This window comes from Pollicipes pollicipes, unplaced genomic scaffold, assembly GCF_011947565.3.
Source record: "Pollicipes pollicipes isolate AB1234 unplaced genomic scaffold, Ppol_2.1 Scaffold_2555;HRSCAF=2994_pilon_pilon_pilon, whole genome shotgun sequence".
NCBI lineage: Eukaryota > Metazoa > Arthropoda > Thecostraca > Pollicipedomorpha > Pollicipedidae > Pollicipes > Pollicipes pollicipes.
The window spans coordinates 31,853,250-31,868,059 of NW_023596136.1; the positions used below are offsets into that span (position 1 = coordinate 31,853,250).

General features: G+C 56.6%; 2 protein-coding genes across 2 annotated transcripts in view; both read right to left on the reverse strand.

The window, feature by feature from the left end:
• LOC119100352 (girdin) overlaps nucleotides 1-7,117 on the reverse strand; it is an 89,874-nt gene extending 82,757 nt beyond the window's left edge. Inside the window, exons 1-4 of the mRNA XM_037223457.1 lie at nucleotides 7,008-7,117; nucleotides 6,090-6,209; nucleotides 4,877-5,023; nucleotides 4,405-4,521 (exon numbers count right to left, since the gene is read on the reverse strand). Coding sequence (XP_037079352.1) covers nucleotides 4,405-4,416 — 12 coding nt within the window. The 5' untranslated portion in view covers nucleotides 4,417-4,521; nucleotides 4,877-5,023; nucleotides 6,090-6,209; nucleotides 7,008-7,117. The remainder of the gene's footprint in view (nucleotides 1-4,404; nucleotides 4,522-4,876; nucleotides 5,024-6,089; nucleotides 6,210-7,007) is intronic.
• Nucleotides 7,118-8,224: 1,107 nt separating this feature from the next.
• LOC119100363 (girdin) overlaps nucleotides 8,225-14,810 on the reverse strand; it is a 107,086-nt gene continuing 100,500 nt past the window's right edge. The window contains exons 11-14 of the mRNA XM_037223467.1: nucleotides 11,123-11,301; nucleotides 10,242-10,368; nucleotides 9,649-9,787; nucleotides 8,225-8,433 (exon numbers count right to left, since the gene is read on the reverse strand). Coding sequence (XP_037079362.1) covers nucleotides 8,225-8,433; nucleotides 9,649-9,787; nucleotides 10,242-10,368; nucleotides 11,123-11,301 — 654 coding nt within the window. The remainder of the gene's footprint in view (nucleotides 8,434-9,648; nucleotides 9,788-10,241; nucleotides 10,369-11,122; nucleotides 11,302-14,810) is intronic.

The window sequence follows — 14,810 nt, forward strand, 5'->3', positions numbered from 1 at the left end:
AGGCACATTTGAAGCTTATCATAAAAATTCAAATTCAGCACATTAGTGGAAAACATTCCAACAGCCCCCTGGCCTACCAGCCCCCTGACCGGTCTACTTACCCTGCGCTCCATCTCGGCCAGCCTGGCCTTGACCCCGCTCAGCTGTTTGGAGCTGTCGCTGGTGACCTGACCCGTCTCCTGCTGTAGCTGCTGGTACTCCTGACGCACCGACGACAGCTCGGCGCACCATCTGTCGGCCGCACACAGAACTACAGTGTGGTAGAGGCACACGGGTTGGAAAAACGTCTTGTTCAGAGTAAGCGTGAAAGCTGCAGTTACCAAAGCATGCACTTTGCGCCCATTCTGGTCATCCTAATTACAGGAAATTATTAATGGCGCGGCTGAACAGGTGCTGACGTAGTGTGTGATACAATATATTCCACACAATGTCGAAGAAGAATTCGCGGTCACCAATGACCACACATACCTGTTGTCTTTCTTGCGCCTCCTTCAGCTTGGCCTCCAATGAGGCAATTTTTTGGTCTTTTACCTCCATCCCCTTTTCAAAGCCTCCTCCATCATCTGTTCCAAGGCTTTGAAGCGACTGAAACGTAAAAATTCAGCCTTATGGTTCTGAACATGGATACGTGATGTCTCACCCAACAAGCTGACAGACCATTTCTTGCCGTAGTATGCCTTATCAAACCATTGACATAAGAACATGTTTAGAAGTCATGAAAAATACATGCTTGCAAAGTTCATGGGCTTACATCTCCACTTCACTCATGCGTACCCTATCTACCATAGCCTACAAATTTGCATATTCCCCAAGGTGCAAGTATTTTCGTTAATCGTAGCCTTACTTTTATAGACTTGACGACCAGCTACCACAGGAAGAGAATAGGGTACGATGACGTAAGCGTCTGCACCCTAACAGTCCCCCGTCTCCTACGCCATCCAGGCCATCTCCACCTCCCCTCCCTCGCACCTCTCGCCGACCGTATAGTCGGAGGCGACCAGCCGCTCCTTGTCGATGCCGACCCGCTGCAGCTCGCCGTTCAGCTGCTCCAGCTCGGCGTTCAGCTGCTGCGTGCGGATTTTCTCCTGCACCAGCTCCTCGCGCAGCGCGCACAGCGTCTTCTTGTCCATACGGGTCTCCTGCACCAGGCTGGTCTGCGCCGAAGGGGGGGAGGGGGGGGGGGTTAACACAGGGACGACACATGCAGGGAATAGGTCACAGAGCGGTGATCTGGGGCGCGCTGAAAGCTTCTGGGCGCATAGCTGCGGATGCGCGGATGAACGCGCGACTTAGTATTATGATTTTAGTGGATGACGTGGATGGCACAGTACATGCCACGTGCGGCCTCCCGTCCAATGAGTCAGGAGAATAAGCACGATCATTATAGAGACTGTTGGAAGGTCGTTCTGGCCAGTAGAACGGAATAAAATTGTATCTCAGGAATGTGCCATTGTCCATGAACTTGACAACTTTCCAACGCGACAGATCGATCACGAATTGTTCGCGGACCGATCATGAGATTCTCGTGCAGGCGCGCCTCAAACCCACGCACCCAGCCATGATCCCTCCCCCACGCTGGCTCTCCCACCGGTCCACTCACGCACCTTCTCCGTCTCGAGCTGCTTGAGCATGGCAGCCTGCCCATCGCGTTCCTCCAGCTCCTTGGTCAGCCGGCGCCCCTCGCGCTCGAGGGTCGCGGCGCGTGACGAGAGCTCGTCCACACTGGCGTCCTTCACCTCCACCCGCCTGGCGGAGGCGCGCCGCCTCCTTGGCCAGCGAGCTCTTCTCCCGGCTGAGCATGTCGTTGGAGGCCTCCAACTCGGTGTTCTCACGCTTCCAGCTCGTTTCAGGCGCCGCGTCGACACTCTAGAGCGAGGGGTCAAGCGGGGGTAACAGGGGCGAAGGTGCTGAGGCCAACAGGGACTCACTGCTAACAAAGACAGAGGGAAGGACAAACACTTCGTTGATGGCGTGGTCAGGTCTCACTCTCAAGCACACTAGAGAGCTTCGATCATAAAACCGACCGACGATCTGCCTCTAGCAAATAATATCAATGGTTGAACCGATCGACCAACACCATGACTCGACATCACGGAGCATACTGTACCGACACAAATCATGCTGTACGAGTTTCTCACGACACGGGTAAGAAAATCGGACCCTCGCCATCACCGAAACCACACTGTCCACGTCCTGCGCGCACCTTGAGGGTCTCCACCGTCTTGAGCAGTTTCTGGTTTTCGGCGTCAAGCTCGCGGGTCTCGCGCTCCATGTCCTGGGCGCGCCGCTGCACCGCCTGCGACGTCTTCTCCAGCTTGTGCTTCTCCGTCTGCAGCGTGGAGAGCTGCCGGCCGGCGGATGGTGGTCAGACCGAGGTCGCCCGCGGAGATTTGCCTCTGGCGCTGATCCCCCACCTGTCTGTCTGAGTGCTGCTGATGTCTATAATACCCGGCAATGGTGCTGTTTCGGACTGAGATTCTGGGCTTACGCAATGTTGCCAAAAGTTGGTCTGACGGCACTTGAGAGCATACTCCTACCATTTTCTTAGCCCGACCACCTTAGAAGAAAATCTGTTTACATATTTGTCTGGAAATAAATGACGGCAATAAGCTTTCTACTTAAACGAGACGCGTGAAACGCCCATTACCAAACAAAGGGCACAGAAAAGTCGTCCTCAGCCCTGGCGCTGTCTCCATACCTGGACATCGCACTTGATGTGGACATCCCGGAGCGTCTGCAGCTCCTGCTGGAGCGAACTGCTGCTCTTGAGCAGCTGCTCCTTCTCCTGCTGGAGCTCCTCCAGCCGGGAGGCGCTAGAGTGCCCCTGCTCCGTTAGGTGGCGCTTCTCCACCTGGAGCGCGGCGTTGTCCTGCTTCGCGCCGTCCAGCTGCGGGGGAGGGCGCAAAGTCAGAGGTCACCTCATGTGTCCGCTGACGAGCGACCAGCATGTAAACGGTGCCTTGGAACAGTCCAAACATTGGGTCAACCTCATTTTGGAAACGTTTCTTTCGCGCGGATTCGGGGGATCCGACGGATTAGTCGCGGATCCGGCAACCACATCACATTTGGGTCCTTATTTGAGCGGAGTCCTGAGAGGTCGACGCAGGCTGACGGCAGAACAAGATTGAGGCCTGCAAATTACGCACGCTCGCACAAATACATGATTGTCGTATTTGTCCCTCGTTATAAATGCATGCCGAGGGGAGAGTGACAATGATCTGTGCACGTTTTCTACCGTGCAGCGCACTGGGAGTACACGAATGTAACCATACAAGGAGGGGTCAAACGCTCACCTCAGATAAACCCGGACGAAAACGCGGCCTGCACAATCGAAAACCCGTCCACAAAAACGCCAGGGAAATTTAAATATCCTCCAAACCACACGACTTTTTAGCGTACGTAAATGATCTGCACGAGAGCATAACCCACGGAGCACGCGCGGCCCGGCCGGCAATCCACCGACGCCAGTCAGCGGGCCAAATCCTCTGGAGCTCGCCCCACCCATTATCCCCGTTAATAGAGGCACGGCCTTCGTCCACGCCGACTGGCTGCGTTTTTACTCGGCGGCCGCGCACGCATGGCGGCGCCGACAAAAATGGCTCGCGCGGCAATCATGCGCAGTTTTTGCCACCGGCTCGTGGCGCGGCCGGCGGTCCGTGACCTAAGTCGCGCCTCGCCGAGCGGCTGGGGTCAGGCGACGAGCCCCAGGGCGGGGCGGCGGGGAAGGTGTGCCCAGCGGCCGGGGACGAGGCTGGTGCCTCGGCCCTGAATGGAAGGAGTGGAGTGTGCTGGATGCGTGAGGCACAAGGTGTAGTTTCACAAAATCACGGCGGGGGGAGGGAGAATGAACGGGGAAAAATGACCCAACCTATGCCCAAAATACGTTAACAAACAGGTTTCTTCCCAGATTTGGTGCACTTCCTTCCCAAAATTGGGGAAGCCCAAGCTGAGGGGAAGGGTGCTGAACCGCCCCCCCCCCCCCCCCCCCCCCCAATTGAAAGGGAAATTACACCTCTGGCGAGGTGTTTCTACTAGCCGCGTCCAGGGCATCCAAACACACCGCGGAACAAATATAGCTCACACGTTGGAACTCCATTGCAAATTGACCATTTACCATCCGACCAGTGACCATGCAGCCATTTGGAAAAGGTTTACCAATGAAAAGTGGAAAATACCATCGCTATAGGTAGTAAGGCCAGGTCACCTACACCATATGAGCACTTTGATGAGGCATGAAATGCAATATTCATATCCGTACCACACCCCACTGCACACAGATTACCAGTAATCTTCAAAGCATATTACTGGAACACGTAATCTTATCTGCTCATCCCGTATGCTAATCCCCCATCCGCCCGCATCAGAGGAGCGCCGCTGGTCGCGGCGTCCGCCGCCCGCGCCCACCTGCTGTTTCATGTTGTCCACGAGCTTGGTGAGCCGCTGGTACTCGGCCTCCAGGCTGGAGTGCTCCTGCTCCAGCCGCTCGTGACGCTCGCAGGTCTGCCTCAGCGACGTGATCGCCTGCGGGCGGGGCGGGCGTCACGTGACGCGAGCACTGGCCGATTCGTCAACGTGGGACAATTCACCATGAGCAGGCCTATACCAGAGACGGGGGGGGGGGGGGGGGGGTCCGTGGCAGAGGTCAGCCCGTTCGGAAACGGGCCAAGGGCCGTGTTTCATATCCAGTAAAACTGACACTACGTGGTCACGCAATTCCTTCTCCGGTATCGCCAGATGTCTCCTATCCTCTGAAGCCCGTCCCTGTCCTATTTCAGTGGTCCTGTCTCGTGCCGCCATACCGAGTCCTCTCCGGTGGCGTCGTGCCCCTGAGCGCACGTCCCCGTCCCCTTCAGCCGCGCCTCAGTCCAGTTCTGACCGTCTGCAGGTGCCGGTTGTCACGCTCCGCATCGGCCTTCTGCTGCTCGGCCTCCTCCAGACGGAGCGAGCTATCGCGCAGCCGCTCCGTCAGCCGCTCCAGCTGCTGACGCTCCTGGCGCAGCCGCGACAACTGCCCGCTCAGCTCCTGAAACGGCCACAGGTGACGTCAGCATGACGTCACTGATGTCGACAGATAAGCTCCTGACGCCGCCGCCTCGACAACTACTCGCTGAGTTTGAAACAGCGGCGCGACGGGCAAAATACAACTAGCTATCAAACCTGCAAATCAAGGTTATGTGAGAACATGCATGCTGAAAGACGGAAGGGAAAAATAAAAATAAAGAAAAATCAAAAATCAAGAGAAAAAATCAAAAGTGGCTCTGGGAAAGAAACCATTCGTTTTTTAAGCATTTGCGGGCAAACGTGCGATGGGAATACGTTGTATTAGCCGGGTTTCAAAGCGACCTATGTCGAATGTGCATGCATTAATGTCGAACATTAATGCATGCACAAGATCGGGATGTTTCCAGGTCCAAAGTCGTTCCATACTAGAAGCAGCATATCAGTCAAAAACACATTTTCCGCCGTTTCCAACGATCGCCCCAGGCGTAAAAGTTCAGCAACATTCACGTTTACAAGAGGCATTCTCCCAATTGCAGCATCACTTACTTGGTAGGGCCCCGACAATGTGGTTTGACAAGCGACCAATGGTTACAAATGTCGCTTTTAGCGGTGTTCAGCCTCTGAAGTGGCTCTCGTCGACACTAATCGACCGAAAAGCCCCCCGGCCGCTGAATATGCATGGCGTCATTAATCTCCCACGTCCTGATGGCCAAGCGGCGGCGGACGGCTTCTCGAACGAGAGGGCTTGGTCCGAGCCAGCGCGTCCGCATCCAAAATAACACCCGCGACGAAGTCGGAAGAAAAGGGCGAGCCGATGGTGTGGCAGGGGTGGTAGAAGTCGAGATCGGAACAGATTAGCACCGTCGCCGTTTTAAATGCTGTAAGCCACCTGCAAACGTGTTCGAGCTAACACGCAAGCATGGGGTTCACAGAAAATATATGCATAGCGTGGCATGCACGGTTTTCATTCTTATGCCGACTGGCCGCGCCTTTGCTAAGCTAAAGCGTTTCCTCGTGTCGGAATGAAAGCAGCATTCTTGAGATGGACATGAGTAAGAAGGGGATTGCATTCCGGCCGCGTTGCGGACCTGGTTTTTGACGGTGAGCACGCTGTTCTCCTGCTCCACCTCCTGCAGGCGGGTGTCTCTGGTCTTCTGCTGGCGCACCCGCAGCGTCTCCACCAGCTCCTGCAGCTGCTGCTTCTCCCGCTGCCGGACAGACGGTGACGTCAGGCCCGTGGTCGCCTCGAACGCTCGAGGCCTGGCTCCGGCCCCGTGATATCGTGAGGGTGCGGCTATTTACGACTGCGATGACACCCACTATCGGGCCAATCACCTCCTGCATGGGAACGATAGTGGCACTGTGCGCGATGCAATCAGGATATATTGCATGGATGTCCGCTCAGATTGGATCAAAATTAAGGGAAGACGCGCGGGTTGACGGGAAAGGGGACGGCTTTGAATGCTGCAAGCCATAGAGGGGTGAGTAAGGAAGTAGGTCCAGGGGTTGGGAAAAGAGTGAGTCGGTTGCGGGAGGCCGCCAACTGAAGTTGGTTGCATTCGTGTTGTCTGTCGATGGAGGCAAGTAGTTTGTTTTTGGCTTAAGCTCAGGCTCGACAGTCATCACCGCCAGTTGCATTTAGCTGTACAGACCGCGATGAACCGCAGTCTCTTTCTTTTCGTTTGAAATTGTGCAACGATTAAAACGCGAAAATCAGGCAGTGAGAAGAAAAATGGAAGATCTCAAATATGCTGGGCGATAATGTTCCAAACCAAAACCTCACTGAGCGATCAAAGCCAACAGAAATGCACCGCGGAAAACGATACAGCGGCCAGACATAGACCAATCTTGCCCACCAACCGACCGACCGACAAAACTGCCCTCCCGAATTTATATCTACTTGCTCGCCTAACCCATCAGCACGCACGGTCCTGTCATCCAGAGTGGCGAGCCACCCCAGCCGTCGCCGTGGCCCCGGTCACCGTGCTGACGGCAGCCGCACGCACCTGCAGCTCGGCCTGCTGCCGGTCGCTGTTCTCGCGCACCGTCTCGATCACCTCCTGGAGCCGCTTGGTCTGCTGCGCGCCCTGCGACCGCTCCTGCTCCAGCTCCTCGGTCCGCGCCACCCTCCTGCTGGCTCGCCTCCAGCAGCTGCTTCCACCTGCCGCGTGAAGTCACAATGGCCACGTGACGTGTGTGTGCGTGTGTGTGTGTCATTGGGGCTCAACGATGCACTCAACTGCTGAGGCTATATGGCGTCGCCTGCCTCTTACCCGACAGGAAGGGAGGGCACAGCGGGGAATCAAACCCCGTACCTCTGGTTTCCGAGATGCGCAGTGGTTAACGCAGACGCGTTAACCACTACGCTAGCGGCAGCCCGCCACGTGACGCGACCGGAGTGGGCGGCATGCCAGGACGGGGAGGGGGGAAGGGCCACCAGTAAAGAAATGGGAGACTCTGGGGTGGAGCTTTTAAAGTCTTTGGGGCTCAACGATGCACTCAACTGCTGAGGCTATATGGCGTCGCCTGCCTCTTACCCGACAGGAAGGGAGGGCACAGCGGGGAATCAAACCCCGTACCTCTGGTTTCCGAGATGCGCAGTGGTTAACGCAGACGCGTTAACCACTACGCTAGCGGCAGCCCGCCACGTGACGCGACCGGAGTGGGCGGCATGCCAGGACGGGGAGGGGGGAAGGGCCACCAGTAAAGAAATGGGAGACTCTGGGGTGGAGCTTTTAAAGTCTTTAGGAGATATAGGACGAGCCAAAATTTAATAATCCTGAGCGTACGCGACTGGGAGCAAGGGCAAACAGAGAATTTGCATTAAAATGGCAATGAAAGATAATTGTCAAACTTTACGTTTATTTGGTTTCATCACAGAAGGCACCAAGAGCGAAAACAACGGAATGCATAATTGCACTGTCTTTGGAAACAGCGCGGAGCACATGGCTCCATTCTCCACAGACACAACCATTCCTCGTGACAAACAATTTTTTGACGAATCTTCACCATTCAGGTACAGTTACTTGATAGCAATCGCACACGTCGGTAAACATGCAACGACACGATCACTTCATCAAAATTCATCGTGCACGGATCAGACCGAGCACGAAACATCGCCTACCACAACACAAAAATGTGTCCGGTCTTGTTACAGCCCATCGCTAGCGGAGCAGCGATAGTATCATCCTTGGCCTGAGAGCTCTGACCGGCCGTTATCCCGTCACACCGCGCGGTGTCCACCGACCTTGAGGCTGAGCCGCTTGTTCTCCTTCTCCAGCTCAAGGATGCGCTCGTTGCTCTGCCGGGCGTTGGCCTCCTTCAGCGACTCGACCAGACCGACCAGGCGCTGGTTCTCCAGCTCCAGGCGCAGCGCCCGGCCGTGCGCGTCGGTGCTGAGCTGGTCCGAGAGGCTGCTGTGGCCGGAGGAGCCTGCCGCATGCACATCACGCGATGAGAACGCGCTCATGCAGGCACATTGCGTGCTGAGAACACGATCACAAGCACAGGTCGAGCGTAGAGGTTGCGTGTTCAGTATCGCACAAAGGCCCAGGCCATGCGCTGAGAACGCAGAACAGCAGGACGTATCACCCACCGTCGGGAGCCCTTTCTGGAGCTGCATTCCTGGCCGACTGACCTCAGGAGTCGGCGGAGTGCATCGTCCTCTCGGGGCAACAAAAAGCAGGCTTCGCGGTTTGTCGCAGCTAATGCGCCTGCTCTTTTCTGACTCCTGACATCCCTCTACCCGGTCTAACAAGCTTCTGAGAATGGCAAACCCGCAGCGATCCATGGACGGGGGCTCCGACCTAGTAATGGGCCCAGATCAACTCACTGGCAAAAAACAAAGCGCAAAAAGAAACACTTCATGCTTCTAGAGGGCAGCGAATTCACCGCGTCGACATTCGTAAGCATAACACTATCAATGCTGTAAAAACCTGTATAGCGAGGATCTCTCGATCGGGAAAATCGTACAAGACTCCCCGCCGAAAAGCTATGACGCAACCTTCAGAGGATAATCTGGGCGCCCTCCGAATCACGCTTCATTGCCGCCGAGCGAAAACAGCTTAAGACATTAGAGCAGCGAGGCGTGATGAACGAACGCAGCTTACAATCCCGGCGATCACGACACTCTCCAGCGGGTAATCAGAGAGTGAGAGCGTGCAGTGTTTGGGCCGCCACTCGCAGCGCGCAGTGCGCCTCGCTCTCTGCATTGATACACAGATGCAGCCGTAGTGCTCCACGTGGCGAGTTCGAGCCTTTCTGTGACCTACCACATCACGCACATTTCTCCATGCCCCGAGTCACAATCATAGGCGTAGGCGGTGTGATACTGCATTAGACATTCTGTACGGGGTGCCAGTTGTTTGACGAGAGTCATTGCACCGCTTTCTATAACACAACGCGGGCGTTGCGAGTATCTTTTTGATCTAACCTCGCAGCTTTTCCATGCCGCCGTCACCAAAGCAGTGGACCCTGGGGGTTTCGTGAAGAAAGGGGGGGAGAAACCAATAATATTTCCAAAAATCACTACGCACTCAAAAAGTATGGACACTAAGCGCCCTAGACCACTGCTCTGAGAAAAGACGCCCTCCGCGGTCACCACCACCACGGTGTCGTCATTCCAACGCCGGTCGGCTGACCACGTACCATCCTTCTGGTGCGACCTCAGCGTGTCCAGCTCCGCCACCAGCGAGGCCGACTCGTTGAGCGTGTTGCGGCTGCTCAGCTGGAGCCGGGCGTTCTCCTCCAGCAGCTCCTGAATCCGGTCCCGGTCCATGTCCCGCTCCTGGCCGCCGAGCACGTCATCGACGTCACCGACAGGCACACAGACTATGACGGCAACCATGACGGGCACAGGGTGACGTCATCAACAGGCAGGCACGCCGTCACATCACCGATGAGCTGTGACGTCATCGACGAGCAGCGCAGGTGCAGCATGGTTCATTGTGACAGATTGGCTCGACTACACGCACGGGAAATTACAATATTCCGTTTTGAGAAGCTTGTATCTGATCGCTACAATCGTCTACCATCATGCCTTTGTCTGCTCAGCATATTCATTGTCTTGTCGCCACGTAGCGGTATTGCATCATATTATTTTATTTTATTTTATTTGCTATACCTGTCAAGCACGAAACCATGGCAGTCACGCAGGCGACGCGCACTCAGACCGCGCGACTGGCAGTTGCTGCGGAAAACGCGCTAAAACGAAACCACGGCAGTCGTGTCGGCCGACTCACCATACTGAGGTCATTGATCTGCTGCTTGTACTTCAACACGGACGTCTCCAGGTCCACGATCTGCTCGCTTCGCTTCCTGGCCGTCTCCAGCTGCTCCTCCAGCATCTCCTTGGTCTCCACGAGGATCCTGACGACACAGTGGATCGTGTCAGCTTGATCTACCGGTTCTTGACTGGCAGATCGTGAGACACTGGGGCACCATCGCCTAACGGAAAATACCCCTGAGCCCATAGATATCGGGAACGGCCTCATAACTTGAATGGCTGAGAGCGAAGACAATCTCTGTTATCACGCTACCGCAGCTGTGACTCAGGCGCTTTGAGAATCTTAACACACTTTACAGCAAACGATGAATGGACACCTGGAACGCAGTAATTTTGCTTGTCATCAATATTCTGCTTCCAAAATAGCTATCGGTAACTTTGCTTGTCTTTCAATATGCAGATCGTAGCGGTGAAATGTGGGCCGCAGCCTTCAGCACCCGGCTCGGCCTTATTTCCATGCGAACCAAATTCCGTGAGATTCCATTTTCTTTTCAATATATGACTGCACCCGAAAAGTTCATGCATCAGTTATGACAACCGTGAGAGTCTAACCTTGGTGAAGGCAAACCGAAGGCAAACCAAACCGCAAACCGACAAACCGCGGCATACTGGCGTCGCATGCGCAAATGCTGGATTATCATCACGTGGACGAGCATCAGCAAAGGAAGCTTGGCTGCACTCCAAATACAGCAATGAAAATCACTTGCAACATTGCAAACATGATCCCGCCAGCACGGCAAAGACGCATGCATGCAGCGCCTTCCAGAATCTCGCGTGTTTCAGGCCCCGTTTCCGTTTCCGGGGAGGGGGGGGGGGGGGGCAGGCGCAGCGGCTGACCTGTTGTCCTCGCGGAGTTCGTCGACGCGTGAACGGAAGAACTCAATGTCGTTCATCTTGTCGCGGTAACGCTGCAGCTCGGCTTCCAGCTTGTCCACCTTGTTGGCGCGCTCCTGCACGATGTCCAGCTCATCTCTGTAGGCTTTGGCGGCACGGGCGTCCTGCACCAGCTCCAGGTTCTGCCGCCGAGGTCAGGTCAGATCAGATTGGGTCAAGAAGAAATGTCCGGATCTAGACAGAGCAGGCTGGATAGAGTAGGGATTATGCCACTGTACACCAGGCCATGTCAAGGGTCAAGTCAGAGGTCGTGTCAAAGGTAAGAACGAATTCGAATCCTGGGTAAGCTGCTTCAGGTCGGGTTAAGTTACGATCAGGTCAGATCAGATCAGGTAGCATCACGCCCAGTGACAGGCTGCGCAGACAAGGTGTGTGAGCTTCAACAAAGCACTCATTAACGCAACGCATTAAGCCGTTTTGGGACGAATCTCTCGGCAATGTTGGGGCGGATGCATGCCCGAGTCCCCCAGGCTGTGGACATGGTCTGGCACGGTGAAAACAGAACGCTCGGGAGTAAACCAGAGTGTTCCGTGCACCGGGATTGACACACAGCCCCCTCCACAGGGCGTGGGTGTCCAGCCGTGTCAGATCGTCCACAGCTGCTGCAATTTCGAGCCGTGCCTTGCGAAGTTAGCCATCAAGCAGGTCAGGCTTGCAAAGTTAGCCATCAAGCAGGCCAGCCTGGCAAAGTTAGGCATCAGACAGGCCAGCCAAGACGGCGCTTCGTGGCCGATCGATTTGATTAGAGCTAATTTTCCACCTGCTCTAACCACATATCAACAGGGCTGCCGATCTGCGGGTGCTGTTGTAGGACAGACGCAGGCCAGCATTTAGGGAGCAATCATTCCCTTCGCCATCAGTTGCTGCAGTCGACGGCTGGCAGTGTTTCATAAACGTTTTCTGACGACCTCCACCAACCCGACGCACGCACGCCAACCCGGCATAGCCACGATTAAACGCTACCTTGCGGAAACTTGTAATCACCTCCCATCAGCGCGGAGTCAGCAGTGATAATCCGGACGTCCATTTCACGGACGCACAATGCGTGTTCCGAAACGATTTCAAGGAATTCCAGGTCCCAGCAATCGTTGTAATTTCCGGTCACGTAGACGATCCAGTTGAAGAGAGCGAAGTCGATTTGGCACCAGCTCTGCCGACTGCAGATGTTTGCAAGGGAAAGATGAGCTAAAAATAACCAAGCCCAAGTGGTTCGGGCCCCGTAAAGTTGCAATAGATCAGTCTTCGGTCATGCAGCCCAACAGATCGCGTCCATTTGCCTGAAGGCCTTCACTCGCAGCCGAAGCTTTTAAGAGCGGCCACCACTCTCCGTCACGTCATGGAATCGATGCTTTCAAGTACGTCATTCAATACGTGTGAGTGGGGTGGTCGCCCATTGCCCCGACCTAGATGAAGCTCGACGTGGAGCTCAAACGAGCTCGGCACTCAACTCAATGACTTGTCACACTGCGGCAGCGTCGGCTCGAGGCACAGCTTGGATGGAGCTGCAGTGATAGCAGGGTTCTCCGGCCTCTGCTACGAACTGACACCTCGCCAGAAGTGAGCACTACCCTCCCTCGTCTCTGCACGAGCCACCCGCTCCAGCACGCTCTCGCGTCCCGATCGTCCGAGGCAAGCTTGGATGTCCGGGACTCCAGCCCGACAACCACAGGCGGCGGCCACCCCGAGCCGAGGACCAGCACAACGGCACACGCGCTAACAGCTGAGCCCCGGCCCGTCTGTCGCGCTCCGCCGGCGCGCTCGACGGTCGGGTCGGCAGGTCACTGCGCCTCAGGTCAGGTCAGAGGTCTGGTCGCGACGGAAGGCGCTCTGGCGCCAGCTGGCCGCGACCCCCGCGGCTCAGTGCCGCCATCTCTCGGTGATTCATGTCGCCGCGTCTCCATAAAACCGGACCGGCCAGCCGGCGGCGCCGACGCCGCAGTGCGTCGCCGCTCGCCGTTTGTCCGTTTTTGCCGGCGGCTCGGGACTCCGGCGCGCGTTCCCAGCGTCGCGCCGCGCCGCTCCGCCCGACCTTGACCCGCGGGTCAAGTCGTTACGGGTCCACCCCGACTGTGCCGGCGAGGCGGCCGCGCCACCGGCGGAATCGATTCGGCGAGCCTGTCGGCTGACGTGCGGAACCGAGTCAGATGCTTCGAGGACGGTCCGTTACGTGCTGTCACGTTGCAGCGAAATGCCCGCAGCCCTGCGCCCCCGGATCAACATCGTCGCGTCTCAGATCTCCGCCGGCGATCTCATTAGCCGCGCGAAGCTCGCGGAAGCGGGTCCTTCTGGGCTGGTTCAGTACGGGATGTAAATGTCACCGGAGCTTCTCGTTCGTTACGGCGGAAACCCGAGCCAGCATAGCCCGGTGACGTCACTGCTGACGTCACAGGCGACACCTCTCAGTGCTGCCGATGACGATTTTGCTCACGGATACTTCAACTGGGCACTTCGTTATATCGAGGCACCGCAGGCAATATGACGTGATGTCACACAATTTTCTACACCGTAGTAAACCACCGTCAGCGACGCCACGAGTCATACCCAGTGACGCCACAACCGGGCGCCGGCTGCCAGCCTGCACGTTGACCCCCGTCCGAGAGCATAACCGGGTCAGCAGGCGGGCGCGCCATATTGGGCGGCGGCGGGCGGCCGGTGCAGCCGCGGCAGTCGGCCGGCAGGTCAGCAGGCTGACCCGGCCCGCCGCGTCCGGTCACGCTTCGCAGGAAGCGGAGCGCTGATCGAGGCCGGCTCTGGCGTGACCGAGGGTTCCGGCCTCGCCGCATTAGCATGGCAGGTCGGGCCCCACCAGGTGGATTTACTGGCGAACATGCTAAGCGTGTAGCATGTTGCAGAATCCGTATCAGATGGTTTCAATAACCGTAACTCACGATGATGAAATGGAATGAATGATAGCGGATCATCAATTTGCGGGGGTATTATTCAAGACCAATGAAGAAATGGCGATTGAGCATACTTTGATTGCCTTTTGATTGTTTTGGTGCCTCACAAAGGAAAGCATTACAATGCGGTGGGTGTCCAAACACGGCGTCGCCTGACAGAGGCACTCAACTCCTCACTCGCACAGCCCGCCGCCGCCGCAAACCAATTCCAGGCGGCGGCGACCCCTGCGACCTCTCCGATCCCGCCTGACCCGCTAACAAATGACCGGCCGCCGGAGACAATGGACAAACGAGCCATAGAGCGCTGGCCCCGGGCGCCGCCGGCGGCTCGGGGGTCACTCGGCCGGCCGCCGGGTCGGCCACACCGCTGATGGCCCAAACAGACCCCGACGAGCACGCACTGCTGACTGTGGTGCTCCCGAGACGACCCACGGCACTCGTGGACGGAGGACGCTGTTTGCAGGTGTCGGCAGTGGCCACGTCAGCCTTTGCTGCATTCCACAAGTTTTAGCACCTGCCAGCTGAACGACGTTCTTTCCGACAGCTGCGCTACATCAACTTTTCCAGTAGTCTCCAGCCGCAACAGCTCCCCCGGTCGAGTTCACCACCCGCAACCAGAGGATTCCCGACGTCATGCAGCACCACCGCCGACCGCTTGAGACCTTCAGACCCCGGCAAACCCCTGCAACCTGAGTCGACCACAGCCGGCGTGCGGTCCCCACCCGTGAGAG